This window comes from Periplaneta americana, chromosome 4 (genome assembly GCF_040183065.1).
Source record: "Periplaneta americana isolate PAMFEO1 chromosome 4, P.americana_PAMFEO1_priV1, whole genome shotgun sequence".
Classification (NCBI taxonomy): Eukaryota; Metazoa; Arthropoda; class Insecta; order Blattodea; family Blattidae; genus Periplaneta; species Periplaneta americana.
This window is the reverse complement of record NC_091120.1, coordinates 166,461,811-166,485,994: the sequence shown is the minus strand read 5'-3', so window position 1 is coordinate 166,485,994 and position 24,184 is coordinate 166,461,811. Positions and strand designations below refer to the sequence as shown.

At 35.9% G+C, this 24,184-nt stretch overlaps 1 protein-coding gene across 4 annotated transcripts in view; it reads left to right on the top strand.

Moving 5' to 3' along the window:
- The window catches only part of LOC138698400 (alpha-N-acetylgalactosaminidase-like), a 95,215-nt gene extending 71,799 nt beyond the window's left edge, over positions 1 to 23,416 (top strand). For all 4 annotated transcript variants that reach the window (XM_069824276.1, XM_069824275.1, XM_069824274.1 and 1 more), the window contains exons 6-10: positions 1,574 to 1,735; positions 6,846 to 7,043; positions 10,718 to 10,882; positions 11,075 to 11,147; positions 17,555 to 23,416. In XM_069824276.1, coding sequence (XP_069680377.1) covers positions 1,574 to 1,735; positions 6,846 to 7,043; positions 10,718 to 10,882; positions 11,075 to 11,147; positions 17,555 to 17,670 — 714 coding nt within the window. In that variant the 3' untranslated portion in view covers positions 17,671 to 23,416. The remainder of the gene's footprint in view (positions 1 to 1,573; positions 1,736 to 6,845; positions 7,044 to 10,717; positions 10,883 to 11,074; positions 11,148 to 17,554) is intronic.
- The last annotated feature ends 768 nt before the right edge of the window (positions 23,417 to 24,184 follow it).

Sequence of the window (24,184 nt, the reverse complement as noted above, 5' to 3'; positions counted from 1 at the left end):
TTTTAACATGTGATAAGTAACTATTTCAGTTAGTAATAATTGTAAATGTTTCCGTTGCTGTCTTGACATCACTGATGATGGGGATCCAATCCCCGAAACATGTACACTAATAAAAAAGCTCAACAGGCATAGTGCTCATACAACTGTTATATATTTCTTCAATTTTATTGTATTTTATTAATTATTTATATTTCTGTATTACGTGCATGCACACGCACACGCACACACACATACATACATTGATTTAGTAAGGAGTATGTATCAACTGAATTAAGGAATTTTATTTGTGAAAATACATTGTTTTTTTTCCTTTCTCCCATTCTTCCTAAAAATCCACATTTCGCTTGAAATAAACCCCATTTTTGTTATAAAATCACTTTATATGTCCTTTCTTGTTTTTACGAAAATTTTTTGGCAGACCAAAGGCTTTTATTCATTACTTTTTATTTAATATTAATTTTAAAATTCAGAAACATTCAACTCAATTTAAAAACACACACCTTTTTCGACACAATCATGAACACGCCTCACCACAACAGGAAACCAGAAGATAGCACAGGACCTTCACTAGGCTTTGGAAAATAAACTAGTCAGTCAGATAATTTCCTCATATTAACACAGTGTAGATTTATAAAGTTAATCGGTGATTATTATAAATGTTACAATTATATATAGAACAATAAATAATATTTATCATCTTGCATAGGGTTCATATGACCGAACCATCCTAATCTTTGTATCTTGATAAAATGTATTATATTTTTATTTCGAATCAGTTTATTTAGTTCGTCATTGGTTTGAATTCGCGAAGTACTATCTTTTTTCTTTTATTGATCCGAATATTCTTCGTAATATTTTCCTTTAAAAAATTGGTAATTTTTGTTTTACTGCTTTTTTAAAGCCCATGTTTCACTTGCATATGTCACTTTGTCTTATCACTTTGTTATATAAGATTATATAAGTTTAGCTGCCTTGGACATCAGTTTACTTTCGAAAAAAAATTATTGCCTTAATAGGCTTTGTTGCTTAACACAATTCTCTCGTTTGTTTTTTTATTTTATTGGTGCCGTTATTTATGTTTACCATCGAACTAAGACATTTAAATGACTTTACTTCTTCCAATATTGCATTATCAGTGTTTAGCTTCATCAGTTTTAGTAGTAAACTTTAAGCATTTAGTTTTTGAAGTATTGATTATTAATTCGTATTGTATTTGGAATGATGTACTGGTGAATAATTTGATATATGTGTTTATTTAAATTATTATTTTAATTAGGGCGTTCCAAAACAAAACCTTTAAGTTCACTTCGAACCATAACTAAGCTTGAAACAGATTCATACTCTTCGAAGAGACCTATGTCAGACTACAAACTCCATTTGAAGGGACGTAATTGAGTTAATAGCGAATAGAGCTTTTAGCCTGATGTAGTTCCCTTCTGAGTATAAGAATCTGTTTCTAACTCGGTTATAATTGGAGGTGAACTTAACAGGTTTTGTTTTAGAACTCTTCATTATTGTATTCTAATGATAAAGTAATTTTATTTACTGGTACCCATTTTTTCTCTCTTTTCAGCCTAATTATTCATCAATTATTGAGAACTGCAATTTATGGCGTAACTTTGATGACATCCAGGACTCCTGGGCCAGTTTAGAAAGTATTATAGACTACTATGGTAATAATCAAGACATTATTGTCCCTAATGCTGGTCCAGGACATTGGAATGATCCCGACATGGTAAGTATTTTGAATTATAGTGCCATCACATTGATGGCAGAATGACTGAAGTTTATATTAGATAGCATCGTACTTTCTTCCATCTTTATTTTTTGCTGAAGTTGTGAGTAATTTTTAGAGTGAATGAAAAAAGTTAACAAAATTTGAGATGTGGTCTACACACTTGAACTCATCTTGATGACAGAGAACATTGGTTCTTAGTTCATATTCTTTTTTCTCTTCTTCACCACCATCAGCACTGTCCCATATCAGTATTAGGGCATATGGACTGTCACATTTTCACTCTATCTTTTTAACGGACTTTCCAGACTTCTACTTTCAGACTGAATTAGATTCTGTTTAATATCACTGTGCCAATGTATTCCTTCCAGTTCAATAATTTTGTACATGTTTTTAAATTGGTCCAAGTGACAAGCCTCATGGTCTAGTAGTCAGTGGTTTTGGCTGCAGTAATGAGGTCCAGGGTTCGATTCTCGGATTTATCTTTAAAGGAAACTATACCTGTGTTCGTCTATGTTCTGGAACAGGAATACAAAACTATGCTACAATTGTAGCAGACGTCACAAGCTGGAACATGTAACTCATCCCTTCTTTTCAACCCTCGCATCATTGGAAATGGTAGGGGGAGAAGAGAAAATGTATTCAGTGTGCTTGCAAAACGTCACAGATACGCCATTGAAGGCAGACTGATTGTAGATGGGGGAACAAACTCTTTCCCCATGCTTCCACCCCTCTCTTCCCCAGTTCTGCATCCCTGCTCTAGAATTTAGGTTAAGCCTAGATTTAAGACCTACCCTAGTGCTACATAATCATATGTCATCATCCTACCATATCATTGGGGCAACATTGAGCCTCTTAGGTGTCTCAATCTCAAAGAACTGGGTTACACATAAGCCACTGCCAGGAGGAAAGACCAGAAATGTTAAGGGAACTTGGTGGGGGGGGGGGGGGAATTGGTTCAAGTGACTGTAATGATATTTCTACAACATGATATCCATACAAAAACTAGAAAAAGAGAATAAGAGACATTTTGGCCACCCATGACAATGTTCATAAAATATGGGATTCTTGGTATGGAATTCATACAGGACAAGTTTTTTCGGCCTCAAGTATATGGGACATCTGACAACCCTCGCCTTGCTAGTGTCCTGTAAATGTTTGACCTTGTTTGTTGTTGTATTAGTGAGGGTTTGAAACTGCGATTTTCTTCTCTTATTTAAAATTAATTAGCTCGTATAGCATCTGGAGTGCATTATGAAATTATCGATTATTCAGTTCATCTTAAGCAAAAAGAATTAATCATTGGTTTTGATGCTATACTAAAAGCCAGGTTATGAACCGACTAAACCGGAAGCAACGTTCTGTTGTTCTCTTTCTGAGCTCTGTTGCCACATAGTGGCGCTAGATTCAAAGCGTGTTCAGCATTTGTCACCGATATGTTTAAAATAACTACTGTATATAGTTCTCTATAACACTATCCACAATATTAGTAATTAAAATTACTGTTTTTAAGAAAGCACGAGCTAATGACGCTGGTACGAAATGCGACTCTTAATGCACATGGTACTGCAAATGAACTGGCTACACTGTCTCCGTGATTCCGATGCCAGATTTTCGTTAGCAGACGACATTTTCACGCTACGTCCAATGAAAAGCTCCGTTCTCGTTCTCGTTCTCCCCTCCCCACACACAACGTGTCATCACTGCACAGGCTACCCCTCTAATCTCCACTTTCCTCTCGCCCTCCCAACCACTTCCTGTGTAGTCGGTTCATAACCTGGCTTTTAGTATAGTAGGGCAATTCCTACGTAAAGTGAGCCTATTAAAGATTATGGCTATTTAATATCTCTCTGATGCCAGAGCATGAAAAGATGTTATGTACTTAAAATGCTAACAATTCTCTGGAGAATAGAATTTTGTTTATAAAAAGTTTAGTTTTCTCTGCCATAATTACTTGTTTGTTATACAAGGGAAAGACAAATAATAAAAGAACGTCTGCCTTTTTCGATTCAAGCAGTTGGCAGCACTGACTGTAGGCCTACTACTACTTCGTTTAAACATAACCTCAAAATATTGTTGCGTGTTTCAAAGTCTTAGTGATTGAAATGAGTGTTCCAATATCCAATAATTATTGGTTCATTCGGCTAAACTAGAATTGAGGTAGTTCCCTTCGTACTCTGCTTATACACCTTGCATATACAAATCTGTGACAGGTTAGGGTTGGTTAGTTTAGGCTTTTATTATGCCTTGCATATACGATCGACTGCATTTCCATAAAAAAATCGCTAACGAATTCAACAATTTTCACTTCTGAAATCACCGGAACTACCTCAGCGTTAGCTTCACTATTCATTCAAATGAGGTAACTGAGGTGGTGTAAGAGTGGCTCAAGAAACTAAGAAGTTTCTTCTGGGAAGGAATCCAGAAGCTCATTAAGTGGTAGACTAAGTCCAGAAAAGTTAGGGAAATTATATTTAAAGATAAAAAACACATGTTAGGTCAATAATACAGTGTTCATTGATTTGATAAAATACATTAAAGGTGATATGTTTCAGTTGTATGAACACTAATAAGTACAATAAAATTATTGAAGATTTAGTCAGACATGTTTCGGAGATGCTTCTCCATCTTCAGTGACTAATTGCAACGACGATGTGGTTCAGTTGTTCGAACCGTGTTGTTGCTTGGCTTAAAGGAGACTAACCTAGCCATCATCGTTGTAATTAGCCACTGAAGATGGAGAAGAATCTCCGAAACATGTCTGACTAACATCTTCAATAATTTTATTGTACTTATTAGTGTTCATACAACTGAAACGTATCACCTTTAATGTATTTTAGGGAAATTATGTAGAAAAATTACAGAGTATTCTTCAGTGGTGTAGCCAGCGTTTTTTAGGAAAATACTCAACATTAAAACTAAACCATGTATCCAGAGCAATTGTTATAGTCGATAGCATTAAGGTAAGAAGTAAAAAATGCATTAATTTCTTCAAGAGCCAATTTAACTATGTTAGGTTGGGCTTAAAAAATTGTCTGGCAGCAATAAAAAGAAGGAAGCCATGGAGTTTATTGGATTGTTACATCAACTAGAAAAATTTGACACATTATTTTATTTGGTATGTTTAGACGATATTCTTGCTCTTGCAAATTCATTATTGGAAGCACCTCAGTCTCCAAAAATGGATATTAGTAAATGTTCGTCCTTCATTAAGGCAGTGGTATAAAAGTTTTTAAAGCTCTGAAACGAAGAAAAATTCGACAATCATGTCAAGCACAAGGCTTTGTAATCTAGCAATTCTATCCATTGAGAGGGAGAAGAGTTGGGATTTGTTGAAAGACCTATCATCAGCGATCGACAGATTCATTGCTAGGAAAACTCGACAGCTCCAGTTCACCTTATGAAGCGTTTGTATAGGTATGCCTTGCATGATTGTTTATCATAATTTTGCATGTTATTAAATAAGACTTCCGAGAATGAGTTTCAAGAGAGTTGACGGCAGCGGCATTGTCAGGAGATAGGTCAGGTACTTTCTAAACCCTGCATATATAGCCCACCCAAAATAATTAGTCTGGCTACGCCACTGGTATTCTTTAGACCATTTCCCACTACTGCAGTTATGCCGCTTTTGCACACAATTTTATATAATCAATGTCGCCAACATAAGAAACAACTTACAAGATCTACAGTAACTGTACATCACTCTTAAGGTAAGTGTCCACTACATCGTATCGCACTCATTGGACGAATTGCATGGATCAGAAAAAAACAATCTTTGCTGTAATTGTTATGTAACCGCGTTCACTACATCGTATCGCACGCATCACCTCTCGGCAAATCCGTCACGTTTCTCGGATGAGCAACTTTTCCGATACGTGCGATCATGGCTTCCTTTAATAAGTCAATTTTAATTGCTCAACTGTTACTATTATGTTGTGCCATGTTCAGTGTCGCGCCAAAATGGCAGGCGGAAAACTTATTTCGCTTGTAGAAAACTGCGAAGAATTATACTGGGTGTTCAGTTCAAAATGTGTCTTGGCTCGCTGTATGCCGTCATGTGGCTAGCTGATGAGCCTAGAGAATTCAATCTTCCTACACTTCCGCAGCTCAGGTGTATAATCTAAGAGGCAGAGAAGTTGGCTAGCAAGTACGGCGTTCATTCTGAAGAGTACGTGCCGATACGTACAGTAACGCCGGTAGTGGCAGGAATGTGAACTGTTTGGAAATACGCACTGTCGGGATATGGGGAGAGGGTTAAGACGATTACTTACGTATTTGTTGACATTAACTTCGACGGTCAACATGGACACGGAGCATTTGATTTGTGTTGTGGAATGTTACCGTACGCAACCGATGATAACAAATACCCTGCGTACGACTTGCCGGCGCAAAACACAGTTCGAAAGAGGTTATGGTAGCACACAGACCGTACAGACCGCCATCTGTTGCTACGACGTTCAAGTTATACCGTACATGTTCTCAAGTTCAGATTGAAGAACGCCTTAAATAATAGGCAACTTCTCTAACATATAAACTGAAACTCGCTTCAAATCGGTGACCCAACAACAGTGACGTCATGACACACTTTGAAATGAACACCCAGTATAATTTGAGGCATTCCCATTATAGTAATCAAGTCATTCCTTACATATATATTATGTAACCAATATTTCTTTCGTTTCTTCCTCTTCAATTAAGACGCAGGAAGCAATTACAAATTCTTATTCGCTAATAGCATAACCAATAGACCTAACCTCAACTCCTCTGTTTTCAGCAATGTCAATATCGTACGACGTCATGTTTTAAACAGCTGATAGGGGAATCCGATGAGGCGATGAGATACAGTGAACGCACTGCACTTAAAATATCCGTTGCGTGCGATTCGTACGAGGAGGGCGATACGATGTAGTGAACGCTTACCTTTAGAGGAAAATGCTTAGATGAATGACACAAAGTCAAATACTCGTCATTGGATATACAAATAATAGCTTCTCTTTTCTTGTATGACTTGAGGCTTTCCCGGCGTTTGATGTAGAATAATTCTTCTCTTTTCTTGTTACATCTGCTGCTGAAGTAATGAAGTCCAGTAACTTGATGTGTCTTTGTGCAGTTGATCATTGGGAACTTCGGACTGAGTTATGAGCAGAGCAAGACCCAGATGGCACTATGGGCCATCCTTGCTGCCCCACTTCTCATGTCTGTCGATCTGCGGACCATCAGACCTGAGTACAAGGCCATCCTCCAGAACAGGAAGATCATTGCAGTGGACCAAGATCCCTTGGGCTATCAGGGTCGAAGAATATACAAGGTGAGAATTAATAGAGAGCAACTGTAAGTGTATTCAGTAGAGAAACGAACTTCCTGCAGCAGTAATGAATAATTTGTTTCGTCATGCAAAAATCATGGCAAAAACCTCACCTGCTCAAATGAACTCCTTCCTTTTGGCAGACATGCCTGATACAGTACGCATTAATAAATGTGTATCCATTATTAATAGTACTAATACCATGTCATGTGAGTCCGACCATGTGTCCTGTCTAGTTTCAAGTGAGGGGATTCATGCATTGTAATCGAACTTTTATTTTATTTCTGGGAGATTCGGTAGTGCAAGAATTATTGTTTTACACATTCATATTTTTCTAAAGATAAGACTTGTATTGTATTGTATTTATTAATATTCCATGGTATTCACACATTGCTTTACAGCTAGAATATGGAACAAGTCAAAAAACTTAATACTAGGCCTATTATAAAGTCTTAATTTATAGTCACAGTCTAGATGAAATATATACAGACGAGATTTACAATATACAGTAGTCTACTAGTACAACACATAGTTTTAGTATCAATTTCAGGAAGTGTTATTGAATGTCATGAATTCACCTACAGAATAGAAGGCGTGAGAAATTAAGTACTTCTTTAATTTGGCCCTAAATAATCTTATGTTTTGAGTTTCATTTTTTATATCGATAGGGAGGCTATTAAAAATTTTTACTGCCATATAACGCACTCCTTTTTGATAGCACGATAGACTTGCTGATGGAGTATGAAAGTCATTTTTTGGCGTGTATTTATGCTATGAACTGTTGAATTAGTTACAAAGTTTTCACGGTACATATGAGGAAGATTATTAATGAAAAGATATACTGACAAACCATGGGCATTATTTGTAGTTTTTTTAAATAGTCCTTCACGATTCCCTAGATTTGGCACCTACTATTATTCTAATTACTCTTTTTTGTAATAGAAATATACTGTTACTATCTGTGGAATTTCCCCAGAATATTATTCCAAAACTCATTACTAAGTGGAAGTATGCAAAGTACTGTATATTGTTTTTAAGGTATTAATATTTACTATCTTGTGCATAGATCTAATAGCAAAACAAGCTGAATTTAGTTTGGGGATAATTTATTTAATATGATTTTTCCAATTTAACACATATCGATTTTTAAGACAAGAAATTTGGTTGTTGTTGTTGTTTCTAATAGGGATCTATTGTTAATTATTGCGCTAGAAATTTGCGAGGTTGAATTTGGACAGGATTTAAATTGAATTATGTTAGTTTTGTTACAATTTAATACCAATTTATTGACTGAGAACCAGTCACATATTTTGAAGAGAATTTCCTCTGTTGAAGATTGGAATGTGTTGGAGTTATTGGCTGTAATTACTATACTTGCGGCTGTAATTACTATACTTGAGGTCGATAAATTATGAGATGTAAATGGCCTCTGATTTTATTAATATATCTCTAATTTCGTTACCGCTGTACACGCGAAATATTCGTTGCCGCCACCGCTACGAATATTTTGCGTTGCTGTGGCGAGGCCTTAACAAATACAGCAGAGAAACACTGTGTAACGAAATAGCACAACATCACTATACAATAAGACAAAGCACAGTACAGAGCTACACAGCGCAACAGCTCAAGGCAAGACAGCATAACACAGTGCAACAAACAGGACACAACTTAAAGGAACACAGAGCTGATGTTGGAAAGATTCAGGAAGACAATGCAATAGACCACAAAATCAGTGGACAGAACACAACTACAGAAAGACACGATGAAAAAGGCCGAACTTTGCGACATACCTAACACAAATGAAATCAGAAATCAATCTTCTTAATATATCCAGCTGTTTGCTAACAACATAAAGTCCACTGTAGTCTATTCACTTATTGTTTTTCACGAGAAATGAGGGGTATTTTGATCGGTGTTCATTATAGATGCCTGTTGCTAGTAGCCAGAGGTGGGGTGTAGTCAATATATACTGCAGGGCTGTGTCTTCTGCAGCTGGTACTGATGATTTTAATTTACTTCTTTTGTGGTTTATGGATGGACAGTATAGAAGAATGTGTTCCAGATCTTCATCATGATTATTACACCACAGACAAGTAGGATTATCAGAAATGTGAAATCGGTGTAGGTACAATTGAGTGACAATGTGACCTGTTCTGGCTCTTGTTAAAAATGTTTGAACATGTCTGGGCAAGTTTTTGTACATTTCCAGGTCATTTGGTTTCTTTTGTACAGACTGTAAAATTTTTCTTTTGTCAGAAGAGAGCCAATTGTTGATCCATAGGTTTGTAAAATGAGACTTTACTGAAGCAAAAGCATTGGATAGAGATATCACTTGAAGAGGTCTTGGTTGCAAATATGTTGCCTGTTTTGCAATATTATCGATTTTTTCGTTTCCAGGTATACCACAACGACTAGGTATCCATTGAAATGTTATTTCCTTTCGGAGTTCTTTTAGTTTACTTAGTTGTTTCTGAATGAACACAACACAACAAAATACATCGAAAGCAACACAATACGGAAGACTGTGTAACAAAATACAATGCAATACGATACTGCAATACATCACATCATGCCAAACTTCACTTCGCTGCACTGCTCTTTTATTAGAGTCCGTCGAGTTACCTATGTGGTAGCACATCTGCCTCCTGTGTAGCTGGCTCAGGTTCAATTCCCAGCAGGGTCAAAAAATAGGAGAGATGGCAGTGCACAACTTCTTATTACTAGATATTGCATCAGTATGTCTGGGTTAATTGCCAAATCACTTCACAAAGCATATGAAGAGAAGTCATATGTCTCTGTTGATAGTGATTCATCCGTTGGATGGGAACATTAAGCCTGGCGGCCTCCTTTGTGCTACTCGACAAGGGTAGGCTATGTGCCGGCACTGGGTTGCTCCTTCACCCTTCCTCATCTTCATCATCATTCTCACCCATTCTTTACACTACACTTACACGAACACTTATTCATACACTCACCCTAATACACGACATAATTCTCCACAGATACATATCATGCATAGCATGACTCACCAAAGTGGTGTGCAACTTGAAATTGGGTCACAGTCCTGACATCTATCCACAATATGTAGAACCCGAATCACGCAAGTGAAATGGGTAGGCATTGAATAAACAAACACACACACACACACGTTCTTCTATTAGAAAGACTGAAGGCCCGCTCCCACTTAGCGGAATCAAAACGAAAAGTCTGCTGCCGCTCACATCTAGTACTTTTGTGTTTTGTCATATGAAAGAGAGTAATTCTACACAAGATTTATTAATTTTTCTTCATTCATATTACATTGTGATTTTTGTATATGTACTATTTCAGCAATAACTTTCAATAGTAAACAAATTAAGCCGCCAAGAATTGATGTGGTTTATTTGTTTTTTCACTAAGGCTTCACGAGAACTTACGATCATACCCAAAACAAGAAATTCTATTCTGGCAGTGGAATAAATATTCTAGCTCCTGAATTCTGTTCTGTTCGATTCAATTCGATTTGACGTGCGGCTTTCTGCTATCTTCCATTTAAATACATTGTGAAGAGAAATTCTGTTCGATTCGATTCCGCTAAGTGGGAGCGGGCCTTAGGAGCGAGTGAAAGGTGGAGGTAAGGTTCATGAACATTGCATTGACTGTGTTGTCGAAGTTACCCCTTTGCAATTATATTTCAGCACAATGGCATTGAAATCTGGGCCAGACCAATAACTCCAGTGTACCAGAACTATTTTTCATATGCTGTGGCTTTCCTAAACCGCCGTACAGATGGCACACCATCTGATGTTGCTGTCACACTGCGAGAACTGGGTCTCTCCTTTCCTGGTGGCTACAATGTTGAGGTAAAACACCATTTAATGCTTAAATTTTTGAACTCTGACTACATGTGCAGGTTAAATTGTGACTTTAAGGGATTTGTGGAATGTTGTTGTGGAAGAGAACTTACTTATTTCCTACAATTATGGCTTGACGTTGTTGACATATTCATTGCTTACTTTACTCACGTCGTTTTCTGTAATTTTGTTTTTTCATAGGATCTGTATGAAGATGTAAACTACGGTCTTCTGACTCCACAAACTAAAATCAAAGTTAAAGTAAATCCATCTGGTGAGTATATTTGGTGCTTACAATTTTCATCTTATTTGAAATAATGATGAATATTTGTTAACTTTCTTTCTTTCCTTCCTTTGTTTCTTTCTTTCCTTCCTTTGTTTCCTTCTTTCTTTCTTCTTTATTTCTTACTTTCCTTCTTTCTTTCTTACTTTCCTTCTTTCTTTCTTACTTTCCTTCTTTCTTCCTTTCTTTCTTTCCTTCTTTCTTCCTTTCCTTCTTTCTTTCTTTTCTTCCTTTCCTTCTTTCTTTCTTTTCTTCGTTCTTTCTTTCCTGCTTTCTTTCTTCCTTTCTTTCTTCCTTCCTTTCCTTCTTTCTTTCTTTCTTTTTTCTTCCTTTCTTTCTTTTCTTCTTTCCTTCTTTCTTTCTTTCTTCCTTTCCTTCTTTCTTTCTTTCCTTCTTTCTTCTTTTCCTTCTTTCTTTCCTTTCTTCCTTTCCTTCTTTCTTCTTTTCCTTCTTTCTTTCTTTTCTTCCTTTCCTTCTTTCTTTCTTTTTTTCCTTCTTTCCTTCCTTCCTACCTTCTTTCTTTCTTTCTTTCTTTCTTTCTTTCTCTAGGATATAAAACAAAAGTTGAATTATTACTTTGTTTATGAAAGGTGTGAAAGATAAATCTAAATATCGTTGCTGCACCCCCAATGCTAATGTACATTTAAACAGATTTTTAAGAGAAAGAAAAAAGCGTCACTTTCAATTTCCTTGTCTTTCAAAACTACTTTCAGTATAATTTCATCATTTTTTATTTAATGATTGAAATTATACCAAAAGTGGCTTTGAAAATCAAGGGAATTAAAAGTGATAGTTCTTTTTTCTTTCTCCTGAAAAATTTGTTTAAATGCACATATTGGATTTTGGAAGCGCAGCAACAATATGCAATTCTCTCAAAATATGGGACCTTCTCTATAGTGTGTTCTTAAATTTGGAACTACCATACAGTTTCCAAATGTTTTGGAAAGGGTAAGACGCAAGTACAGCTTGTCCAAGTCAAGTCTGCAAGTGGCGATATCGGGATGGAATGTAGAGGCAAAACACAGTTGCCACATAGGTCACTTGACGCTCACATTTCAACGTGTGCATATCGTTTAAAATACATTACGGAGTGCACGCATTTTTTGTCCTTGTCTTCAGATAAAGGCAACAGTTACACTGTCTCCCAGTCTCTCCCCTCATGCAACTTTCTCTCCTACGCCCACACTTGCCAATCAGAACGCCAAACCTCACTGTCAAGCAGAAGTAGAAGTACAATCTATTTCAAAGCGTCTTAAATTGTTACCGCTCTATGAACTGAAGCACAGTAGGAAAACTTTGCTGTCATATGAGACTGTACTGGTCTCCTCTCGTTACTGCCTCCTTTCACTACAGAACTGCCTCCAACTTCCCCTCTCGGCTCGCAGACTTAACTTGGTCGAGCTGTAGAGAATTTTTGTATCAATCATCACTCATTCTCCTTGGTCTCCTCCTCCTGTCCAAATCTGTCCAGTAAGTTGAATTGTCCATTGGCATTAAGGATTAATAATTGTTTCATGAGTTGCCTTCTGGCTTCACTGTACAGTACAGTTATGCCATTGCTACTCAGGTCTAGTACTGAAGTGATTTCATCGGTTTAGTTTGTTCAAATAAGTGAATTAACTCTTGTCTATGTGTACTTGTTAAGTTGAATAATTTTAGCTGTTACGAGTAACTTGATTAAAGAAGATAGAAAGTCAATGTAGTTTGTTCAAATACGAGGGTCATTTCATAAGTCATGGCAACTATGTTATATCCTCTGAATAACCGAAAATGTGGTTAGTTCAGTATATACGTTTTAAAACCTGTTGTACATTGTACGGGATACTACCACCAAATTGCGTCTTGTGCAGTGGTGGCTAGTTGACAGCACACGCAAAAGTTAGTATGCTAGAGGCAGTTCTTCATGGCAGAAATGCTCGTCGGTGTCATTCTGAGCTATGAGGAGCATTGGGTGATAGTGCTTTGGGACACCCTCCCTACTCGCCTGATCTCAGTCCATGCGACTTTCTCATTCCGCAATTGAAGAAACCACTGCATGGTTGTGGTTTGCAAACAGGGAGGACATCTTAACAGCGTTTCGACAAAAGGTGGTACACATAGATGAATCGCACACAGCCGATGATATTCAGCGCCTGCATCGTCGTTGGCAAAGATGTGTGAAAGTCTTGGGGGATTATTTTGAAGGATTTTGAAGCTATTTGAATGGCTTTGACTTCAGCATCAAGTATTGTTTTGCTTGCTCCAACTGATATTTTGAAAGAGAAGAGGGGAAAATAATCTAGCACAGTGGTGTAATTGTTATCATTCGAATCTTTCATTTGGGAGGATCGGGGTTTGATCCTGGGGTCTGGCTACCCTGATTTGGGTTTTTGTGGTTTCCTAAGTCTGTTCAGGTGAATGCTGGGATACTACCAATTTCAAGGGCCGTGACCCCACTCCTTCCCAATGCTTCATTTCTCCATCATCACTTCTCATTTATCATTATATCAACTCCCCGTGATAAGTCTGCACCTGTCCAATGGAGTAGCACTCTCAGCAAAGCTGTGCCTGGTGGGTATGACGGTAAACCACTGTAATGTGGGAGATTCTGACATAAAAAACAGCCTCATTTGTTTTTATATTTTAAGAGGTTATGTACAGATTCGGAATTAGAATTTGGAGCATGTCTTGATGGGAGTCCACCTGTATGTAGGCAACAATTTCGCAGGACTGTCCATAAGCAGCATATATACAGGGGCCCTTGTTTACTGCTCATGTGCAGTGTGCTGCAAACGAAACTTGCACAGTATTGGAGCTCCAAATTTTATTTCCGTATCTGTACATTGCAGCATTTCCTGAAAGAAATCACCCAGCCACCTGGGATGTTGTCTCTTCATATAGGCAGTTTTTACAATAATGTCGACGTTGCTTTATATATTTTTAATGAAATAGTAAACTTAATTTTAACATAGTAAAAAATTATTAATCATACAGTATTAGGGTGATTAGTAAATGCGGGATGTATAAAGACAAAAATATTTAATTTAACATAGTATATTATTCTACAGTCTTAACTATGGTATTAGTTTCAAAATTGATCCATTTTTCTGTAATGACATATACACCGTATCCCGCGTAGAGGGATCGAGAAATAAGTGCTAATTGGATGCACTTATGCAATATGGAACCAAGTCTAAAATACAACTTTTGAGCTACAGCTGTTTTAGCAAATCGTTACAAATAAAATTTTACATCAATACTATTACGAAAGTAATGATTGCATTATTAACATTCTGAAATGCTCTTTCAGATCAATGGTGCAGCTCGCATCAGTATTTGAGTCACACAGAGTAGAAGGGCAACATTGGAGTTGGTTCCATATTGCTTATTGCAAAAATGGATATTGGCACTTGGTTCCTACTTCTGTGATTCAAATGAGAGAGAGATGAGGCAACATTCTAATTCAAATCCATGTTTAACACTTTATTATTGGAAAACTAAACATCCGAGACACTAATTGTGGGATTACAAATAAAATTTAAAAAATATATATTCATTAGCATTTGTTCATACATTGACTTATCATTCCAAGGTGAAGTCAAGGGGACCATTGATTCCATCAACATCATCCTGTCCACACCTGTGGAGTAACGGCTAGCGCGTCTGGCCGTGAAACCAGGTGACCCAGGTTCGATTCCCGATCGGGGCAAGTTACCTGGTTGAGGTTTTTCCGGGGTTTTCCCTCAACCCAATATGAGCAAATGCTGGATAACTTTCGGTGTTGCATCCTGGGCTCATTTCACCGGCATAATCACCTTCATCTCATTCAGACGCTAAATAACCTAAGCTGTTAATAAAGCGTCGTAAAATAACCTATTAAAATAAAAATTCATTGGATTTTCTTCTGTAGTTACATATTTGATACCTAAACATCTTCGGTTCTACAACTTTCTTTGATACATTAACATTACTCTTGTTGCTATAATATAATAGCTATAATATAATATAATATAATATAATATAATATAATATAATATATCACTCCTATTAGCAAAAAATTGTATTCAAACTCCCATATTTACACAAAACAAACATGGGAACTGACAGCTTGGAGTTGGTCCTAAATTGCAGAACACTGCACTATGGATTCTGTTTTTGGTGGTTGGTTCAGATCTCTCTATAGGGCAGCACGTTACAGATAGGAGTTGGTTCTATTTTGTATAAGAAACTATAGACATTAAGACACATTTTGCAATAGAAATCCAGATATTCATAAAATGGTGGTTGGTTCCATATTGCATAAGTGCATCCAATTTATAGTATAAATATTGGTTTTATAACATAACTTTTTGTACAACTTGATGTAAAAACTCTCCGAGTTTCGGAGAATGGCCAGTGCAACTCGATGTGTGCGCCTCGAGCTACCGTGAAGACATCCAAAAGATACTCAGCCTTCTGCCAAGTGTTCCATAACATTTGTGGAGTGATTAGCGCAGCTGCATTTATAATGCGTTGTCTCAGTTTTTCCAAAGTGTCAACTGTACCATGTTGGTACACAATATTAGTCATAAAGCCCCAGAAAAAGGTCAGTGGGCGTCAAATCGGGTGACCTAGGTGGCCAGGCAAGGGTTCTCCTTTCCGATCAACCTATTGTGAAAGTTTGCATTCAAAAAGCCACGCACTGCTCCATAGTAATGGGGTGGAGCCCCATGTTGCTGAAAAACCGATCCTGGACGAGTTGATTAACAACAAAAGTTCTGCACATGTCCAGATACACATTCCCTTTGATTGTCATCTCGATGAAGGAGAATGGTCCAATGACGGAATGCTCTACTGAGTGGCGCCAGGGTTGTTTGCATGATAAACGTTAGTGCGCATGCGCATGCAACTGTTTTTAAGCCATTGGTGCATAAACTTTGACAGTTTCTGCATCTTGTCAGATGTAAATCAAAACAGTATCTTCATCTGATTTTAAATGGTGAGCATTTATTTCTCGATCCCTCCAAGCGGGACACGGAATATTATTGGCGTCATATTGATGTGTGAATTGTTTCGACTGTCAATTGTATTGTTGTCTCGACACTAAGCCTCATGGAATGAAGAGGCGATTATGAAGTAGTTAATGAGAAGGCTTTTTTTTTTTATTATTCAATTTAATAAACCCTATTTCACTCTGAGGCGTATTAGGGTTATAGTTGGCATCAAAATACATATTTTATAACCAATAAACAATAGTAAAGTGATAACATAAAATAATGGATCACAGTTACAATTTACATGAATTATGTAGAAACATGCACATTAGTGAAAGAATGGCTCCTGTTAAAGATTAATGAGATGTTTGAGGAATAATCAATATTAAAGGTATACAAGAATGTCTAACCGTTTCAGAGTAAATCACGATCTTAAGAAGATAATCAATAGTAGATTAATAAAACAAAGTTTCACTTTCACTTTCAAATTAATACTTAATTCATGAACAATGAAACAGTTAAGAGCAATAAAGAGATATTACAAGCAATGATTTACGGTTACAAGTACATACCATAAAGTGGGGTGACTTTGAACAGTAATTTAGCGCCTTTCTAAATTAAATGCTGTACCCTATTGCGATTTTTCGCAATTGGGTATAGCATTTAATTTTTCGCAATTGGGTATAGCATTTAATTTTTCGCAGTTGGGTACAGCATTTAATTTAGAAAGGCGCTAAATTACTGTTCAAAGTCACCCCACTTTACGGTACATGATTCAGGAACAATTACAATAATTAAAATATAACACAAGTAATGACTTACAACTAACGAATACCGAAATTCTTGAAGGGCAATATATTATGGTAGGGGCAATACAAAAGATTTAAAAACAAATGTAAACAGTACAGAAAGGAATAGTAGAAAAAATGACTTAAGATTACAAATTAAACACATTCTTTTTAAAGCAATAGGTAACAACAAAGAGATACTAATAACAATACACTGACTGTAGGTACAGATTAAACACATTATTTTAAAAAACAAATACGCAAAGGATTAATAGCTATTTTCAGGCATCATTCAAAGGGACCATGACTGTAATGAGAAGGCTTCGTTGAATTTAAATGCAGGGAGTATGAAGACAGAAATAAAAAGAAATATCAAACTTTTATTTAAAATCGCAAACATCCTTACAATCCCAGTCATGCTCACAATAACAGTCACAAACAGCATTAAATATTTCACGCAGTTATAGAGATTCGAGAATCCCCTGCCACTTTTTATGACCTACTTGCTAACTAACCTGTGATACCTATTCTCCTTTTGGCTAAGAAATTGTGATCGTTTCCTTTTTCTGGCTCAGTGCATTATGGTGATCTATAACCAATAAACCTACTGGTTTTTTATTGTCCTTCGAACATTACAATATTGATATCTTTATTGCAGGTGTGGTGATCTTGCGTGCCGATATCCAGACAAGACCACAACGACAATATAACAATCCTCAGCAGACACCGTATGATCCATATCAGGTGTTCCAGTATAGATCAGCTGGCTTTTAAATCACTTTTTAGAAGTGGGAATCCACTTCAAAACAGAGCAGTTGTACCAGACTGTCCTGAGTGGTGCATATCTGCAAACACAGACTGTAGAAAACAATCACAAAGCCTAATAAATAGGCTGACATTCTCCACGACAAACCAGGTTCGGTAATTGTGATATTGCCACTGCTGCAAGAACTGAATCTTTGCCTTGCGAAGACATAGGTTTTCTTTTTTCGACTTCAATTGAAATATTATGTTTTTAATTAATTGAATTTTACGTATGAAAGTTAGAATGGTAAGATACTATTGAGTGAGTATTTGGAGATGATTCTGGCATTGTATTATACCAGGTGTACAATTCTTAACTTTGACTTATTTGCGTTACGTACAAGATAGGTTTCTGCGTTAACCTGAATTTAATTTCTTTGAATTCTTATTGATTTATTTTGCGTTGAGTTTTGAGATAATGATTGTTTGACATGAAATGAACATAAGCACGCAGTGTTTCACATTTTCGGGAATGAAGGGGTTTTCTCTTGCATACAGTAACACATCATGTCATTTTATATAGTGCCATGTTACTTCTTACGTGTAAGGTTATGTATAATTTAATTTTCAATCTTACTATAAACACTTCTGTTGAACTGACGTTCTATTTAAAAAAATAGATTTATCTTGTGCAACTTATACTACGCACTGTTGAACACCCGCTGTACATACATTGTGGATGTAAAACTTAATGAAAACACAAATCGAAATTTGATAGAAATAGAGGTGAATTAGATCAGCTCTTCAGTTTTAAAGAATCCTTTGTGCTTGCTCTTCCTTTAGTGGGACAGAATCAATTAATCATATTCATATTACATACTAGATGATGTCTTGTTCTACAAAATGAATACTTGGGGCTTCTGTCCCAAGAGTTCCATCCTGTACCTCTGTTTTCTAAAAGTACAATGTCCCATCATAAGCATTCGTGGCTGCTGGCGGGCATGCTGTCTCTCTCTCTCCCTTCTGTATGACGGAGCATATTTCGTTGCACTCCTTACCCTTTACCCATTTCAGTAAGTGCTGACAACCACTGTTCTAATTGGCGAAAGCTGTCATTCTTCCAAGCTACAGCCTTACCATAATAATATGGTAAGTTATGTTTCTTGTAATAAGAGGCAAATATGAAATATTCTGCAGAAGTGAGACAACCATGTGCTTTTCTGACTTAACAGTGCAAAGCTGTTACATTTTTCTCACAGTTTCAGATGTGTCCAAGTTGTTAACAAGTCAAGACACTTCTAAATATGATAATGGGGAAGGGTAAGCCCTAATTTTTCGATATGGTACTGATTTTGTAGCCAGAGATGTTGGACATTTTTATGAAGGGACTGAAGAAAACTAATAGCTTTTCTGCCAGTTATGTTTTATCCTTTGCTTTATGCATCTTGGCTTGCAAGTACTAGCATTATAAAGTTGAGAGAAAACAGTGATGATGGGTAATTTTTTTTTCAGGGATTGTGCTTTTATAAAACACTCATTCAAGTGGAAAACAATAAGGCTCAACTCACACGGACCACAACTTTGCGATTATTTTGAAGTTTTTGTGTGGTTGTGCTATCGGCAGAACCAATCACACACGGACTTCTTTTTTGTGGTCGCTTGGAGCCCATATCGACCACAGACAACCACACCATTTGTCAAGAAAGCGTTTGTCGTTTCCAAGGATATGGTGTCGGCAGTGAGTGGTTGGAGTGTGGTTGGTGTGTCACACGTGTGAGTTGTGCTTGACCACCGACAGCGACAATTCTATGGTTGTGCTGTGGGTGATACCGACTATGCATTGCGACAGACGTCGACAGTGACTTCAGTTTCTGGTCCATGTGAGTTAGTATCATCTGTTTCCATATAATTCAGTACTAATTCCTGACCGTCCACAGCACAACCACACAAAACTGCAAAATAATCGCAAAGTTGTTGTTATCTAATGCTGGGCTTTGGCAAAGTTGTGATCCACGTGAGTTGAGCCTAAATTAATAGACTTGTTTTTATTTGTATATTTCTTGAGATTCCAGACATCTTTTATGGATTTTGTGGTTCTTGCTGTAGCACAAATTTGTATTTTGTGAACAGTGCATTTGAATTTTTCTTCTTCATCGCCACCATCACTATCATTGTTAGCATTGCCATCATCTTACAAAGTTATTTCGACTCCAAAATGAAAATTTTTAAAATTCTAATTTCTTACTTTATTCTCCAAAGTTTGTTCTTTGTTTCTGACTTGATCTCGACATGAATTTTTTGCAAGAATTTTTTTCACTGTTTCTTTTTTTAAGCTAACTTGTAATTTCATTTTCCACTGCTTCCAGTAGGTTTGCTGAACCTTTTTTGTTTTCTCCCATTTTTTTATTTTCTTAGTTCGAACCAGTACACTTCAATAAGTTTTAAAAAGATTTAGGATTGCAACATATTCCATAGTGACTAGAGTTTTTGTATTTTGATGCAATGCAGATGATATATTAAGCAATTATCTCCTGTAGAGAGAGGGAGAGCGAGAGAGAGAGAGAGAGAGAGAGAGTGAGAAGGATTTATTTATCTTAATCATGTGCCCTCCATTGAGGGTAACCACTCTAGGATCCAGAATATATTCCAATATTTTGATATGTAGGTTAATACAGGGTATTTATATAATTTCATGAATGAAGACAAGTATAGTGCACCAGGGAAGTCTCTCAGCACTGGAGACAGCGGAGTGTATGAACTAGCAACTGTAGTTATGTTGGTAGTAGTTGTAACTTACGCTAGGAACGAAACGTAAACTGTGTACTCACCACAATCATAACAGATGCTGGAAGTGTTTTCCTCGTTCTTGAAGGCACTCTTTTACACGTATTTGATTGAAAACACTTTTACTAATGTTTCTTGCGTAATCGACTGCACATAATTAATTATATTCATCTTAAGTTCAGTGATCGTTTAGAGTTATTACCATATACCGCAGATTTTGCAGACTCTCTTTTTGTTATCACTTTCTTTTAATTCATGAACCACTGTAATTTTATAGGGGTACAATTGAAGTTCGCTTCTTACAGCCTTATATGCTGCCCGCTTAGAGATTCCGACCTCTTGTGCTAATTTGCACGTTGATTTTGTAGGACTCCGCAACATTATAGCCGAGATTTCATGAAGTTTTTCTGTCGTTAAAATTGTAGGCCTGCCACTTCTTGGTGCATTGAGAACTGATCCGGTTCCAAGGAATTTATTGAACAAATCACGTACAGTATCGTGATTTGGACATCTGGAATTAGGAAAACGCATACGAAAAATCTGTTTCACTTTTTTCGTAAACTTATCACCTTCGTGAAAAACGTATTCCACCAAAAACGCTCTTTCTTCAATAGAAAGTATTGTCACCAGTAGTTTTTAGCCACTACTCACTCACAATTAGATTGCAGTACACCCCGTCTACCCTCAACTGATACCATTAGATAAACAACCGCCACTCAAGAATATGGCAATGACCCGGCCTGCCTGATGCTACCAACATAGTTGCAGTTGTGAGAGCATACACTCCGCTGTCTCTGCACTGTATATTATCAACCATTAAATTATATTGAAGTATCTGGAGTGAGTGCTTAAGTATTTTGATTAACATTTTATCAGAATCGTAGATTTGGAACCCTAAGTCTTTTAAAATATTAAAGACATAAAGTGGCATTGAGCCCCATGCACATATACATATATACCTTTTTTGTGTTTTTAAAATGACAGACATGGTTCGTATGATACCTTATCTTTCAAATCTATATATTATGATTGTATTGTGTCCCTTTAAAAATGAATGGTGGGATCTAAAACCAGTCCATAACTCTTTCTTTCCTATTTAAGGCAATGATGTCTTTATTTTCAAATGACTTCTCGCAAATCATTTATTTTTATACTTTGTTAACGTGTTCAAACTATTGTAATTTTGTTATTGGACTCTTCGTTCTTCTATATTTATCATATCTGATAAATCTTACCACAAGATAGTTTTAATCATCAACTTATGAATCAGGGTAGGTATATTTTTCTTCCTATGGGTCTCTAAAAATAGTCATGAATTGAGGAATAATGAAAATCCTGTGAAACTATGTACAAGACTACAACTACACAGGATATAATGTTTATGAAACAATTATACAAAAAATTACTTTCACAGAAGAAGCATAATCAAGTTCACGTCTTAATGAGATGGATGCACCTGCAGTTTGTTAATGATTTCACCAGTTATATATTGAATTCTAGATGTCTTTACTTGATGGCGAACCATATTATAATATCCTTGTGTAGGCTGCAAATGGTCAGTAGGTTGGAGTTTCCTTACCACTCTTGTAATTAATAGAGTTTCTTTTCTTGCAACTGGGTTATCAAGTTTCTGAAAATATGAAACAACTGTTTGCAGAAAATATTTTCATATTGTCAAAACATTGCAACAATATAATTTAAACACCTATGGTGCTCTTAAGATTTAAAACAGCCTATTTTAAAGACGAAAAAAATAATTGTTGAGAGATAGAAAGGTTCTATATCAGAAGAAATGGAATATATGTTTCTTTATTGAAATAAAGACAACAGCACAAATCCTTTCTTTCCAGGGTGGTCTTGGCTGTTTCGAAAAGAAGTCGTATCAAATCTTGGGTTACAGGTTGGACGTTCTGCTGCTCCCCTTATCAGCTGATGAGTGGGTTATACTATTTATTACTTACCAGTTTCTTCTAAGTGGCTGTGAGTCGTAACTAGAGAATACAGATTTCCAAACATGGTACAGATGTATACCATGTGTTGGATTGATGCCAGTGAATAATTTTACGTATGTATGTATACATTCCATTAGTTTGTGTTTGTTTGTTGCAAAAATAATAAACTTTATTGTCAGAAGGTCACATATCGCGATTTTATTATTCATGTGTGTGTTACTTTTAAAATGTGTTGATTATCTTTGAGACGTTTATTCTAGCATATAAGAAACCCTAAATATAGTCAGTCTTCTTACTTTATGCCTTAAGGGTGAAACCTAACTATTTTCTCCATGTTACTACATATGCTAGTGGGTTATAGTGATTTTCTAGTTGTCAGATTGAATTTTTTTTTGCCAACTTTGTTTCGACTTTTGGTACTGACAAATATTCCAACTGGCAATACTTCCTAACAGTTATCACTTGCCTTTGAAGAAGATGACAGTGTTCATGAAATGAAAGTTACTAGGTAGTGTTAATTGAAATTTGAGCGTAATTAATCATATTAATAAATAATATATGATATGATATGATATGATAATAATAATAATAATAATAATAATAATAATAATAATAATAATTCTTTATTTATACTGGCAGAGTTAAGGCCATAGGGCCTTCTCTTACACTCTACCAGGTCACAAAGTATACAAGCAGTTAAAATTTAACAAAAAGTTAAAGAACAGACTACTAACATACCGGTATTACAAAAAAAAAATAATAATAATATCATAATAAAATCGACACTAAACAACATGAAAATAATACCATAATAGAAAAAAGAAAGTAAAATACATTGGAATATAGTAAAAGCAACTCATTTAGTACAAATGGTTAATATAGAAAACGTAAGGAAGAATATAACAAAATGGAATGTAATAAAATAATAATAAAAAAGAAAAGAAATACGAATATTAAATAAAATTCACAATAAAAAGGCTATGATAATAAATTCATCTGCTGATAAAGAGAACAAAAAGGAGAAAGGAAGGAAAGAATATGATATGATATGATATGATATGATATGATATGATATGATATGATATATATATTTCGTCACAGCATTTTTATATCTAATGGTGGACCTCACATTTTGACATATACGGTGCCACCATTAACAATCATTACAAATAACACTTCTTTGCAGTATAGTTTAAAAAACTACCCTAATCCCACTATTTCCACCTCTTGCTGCTCAGTCCATCGTCTATTTAATACTTATCCTACTGACTGCAGCAAATGTAAAACACTCGCCCTTAACGTTCCCATTACTTTTTTCACACGCCAAAAACGGTGACGCGAGCTGTATGGTTTATACCAGTTCACTTCTATAACCAATTCGTTATTCAGTTCACTATTAATTATAATAACTTATGTTCACCATCAAATAATTCCTACTATTCACACTTTCATGTGTAATCCTGTGTCACAATTTGATGTACACTTCTATTGGCAGTGGAAATCAGCAGCAGTTTCTGTAGCATACATTACAAGCAGATGTATTCAAATATATTGCCATGATTATAACATTTGATAAAAAATCATTATGGATTCAGAATTGGCCCAAAATTATCCAAGATAGAAATAGAAAGAGATCGTTGAGAAGGCCAAATTTTCAGTGCCTTAAGAAGAAGATGATTATAACATTTTATTTTGTATTACCATATTTGTTGTGTGTAAGACGCTCCGTTGTATAAGAGACACCCAAAAAAATTGAAATAAATTTTCCAGAAAAACTTATATTTAAAAAAAATATATATAACTAATGT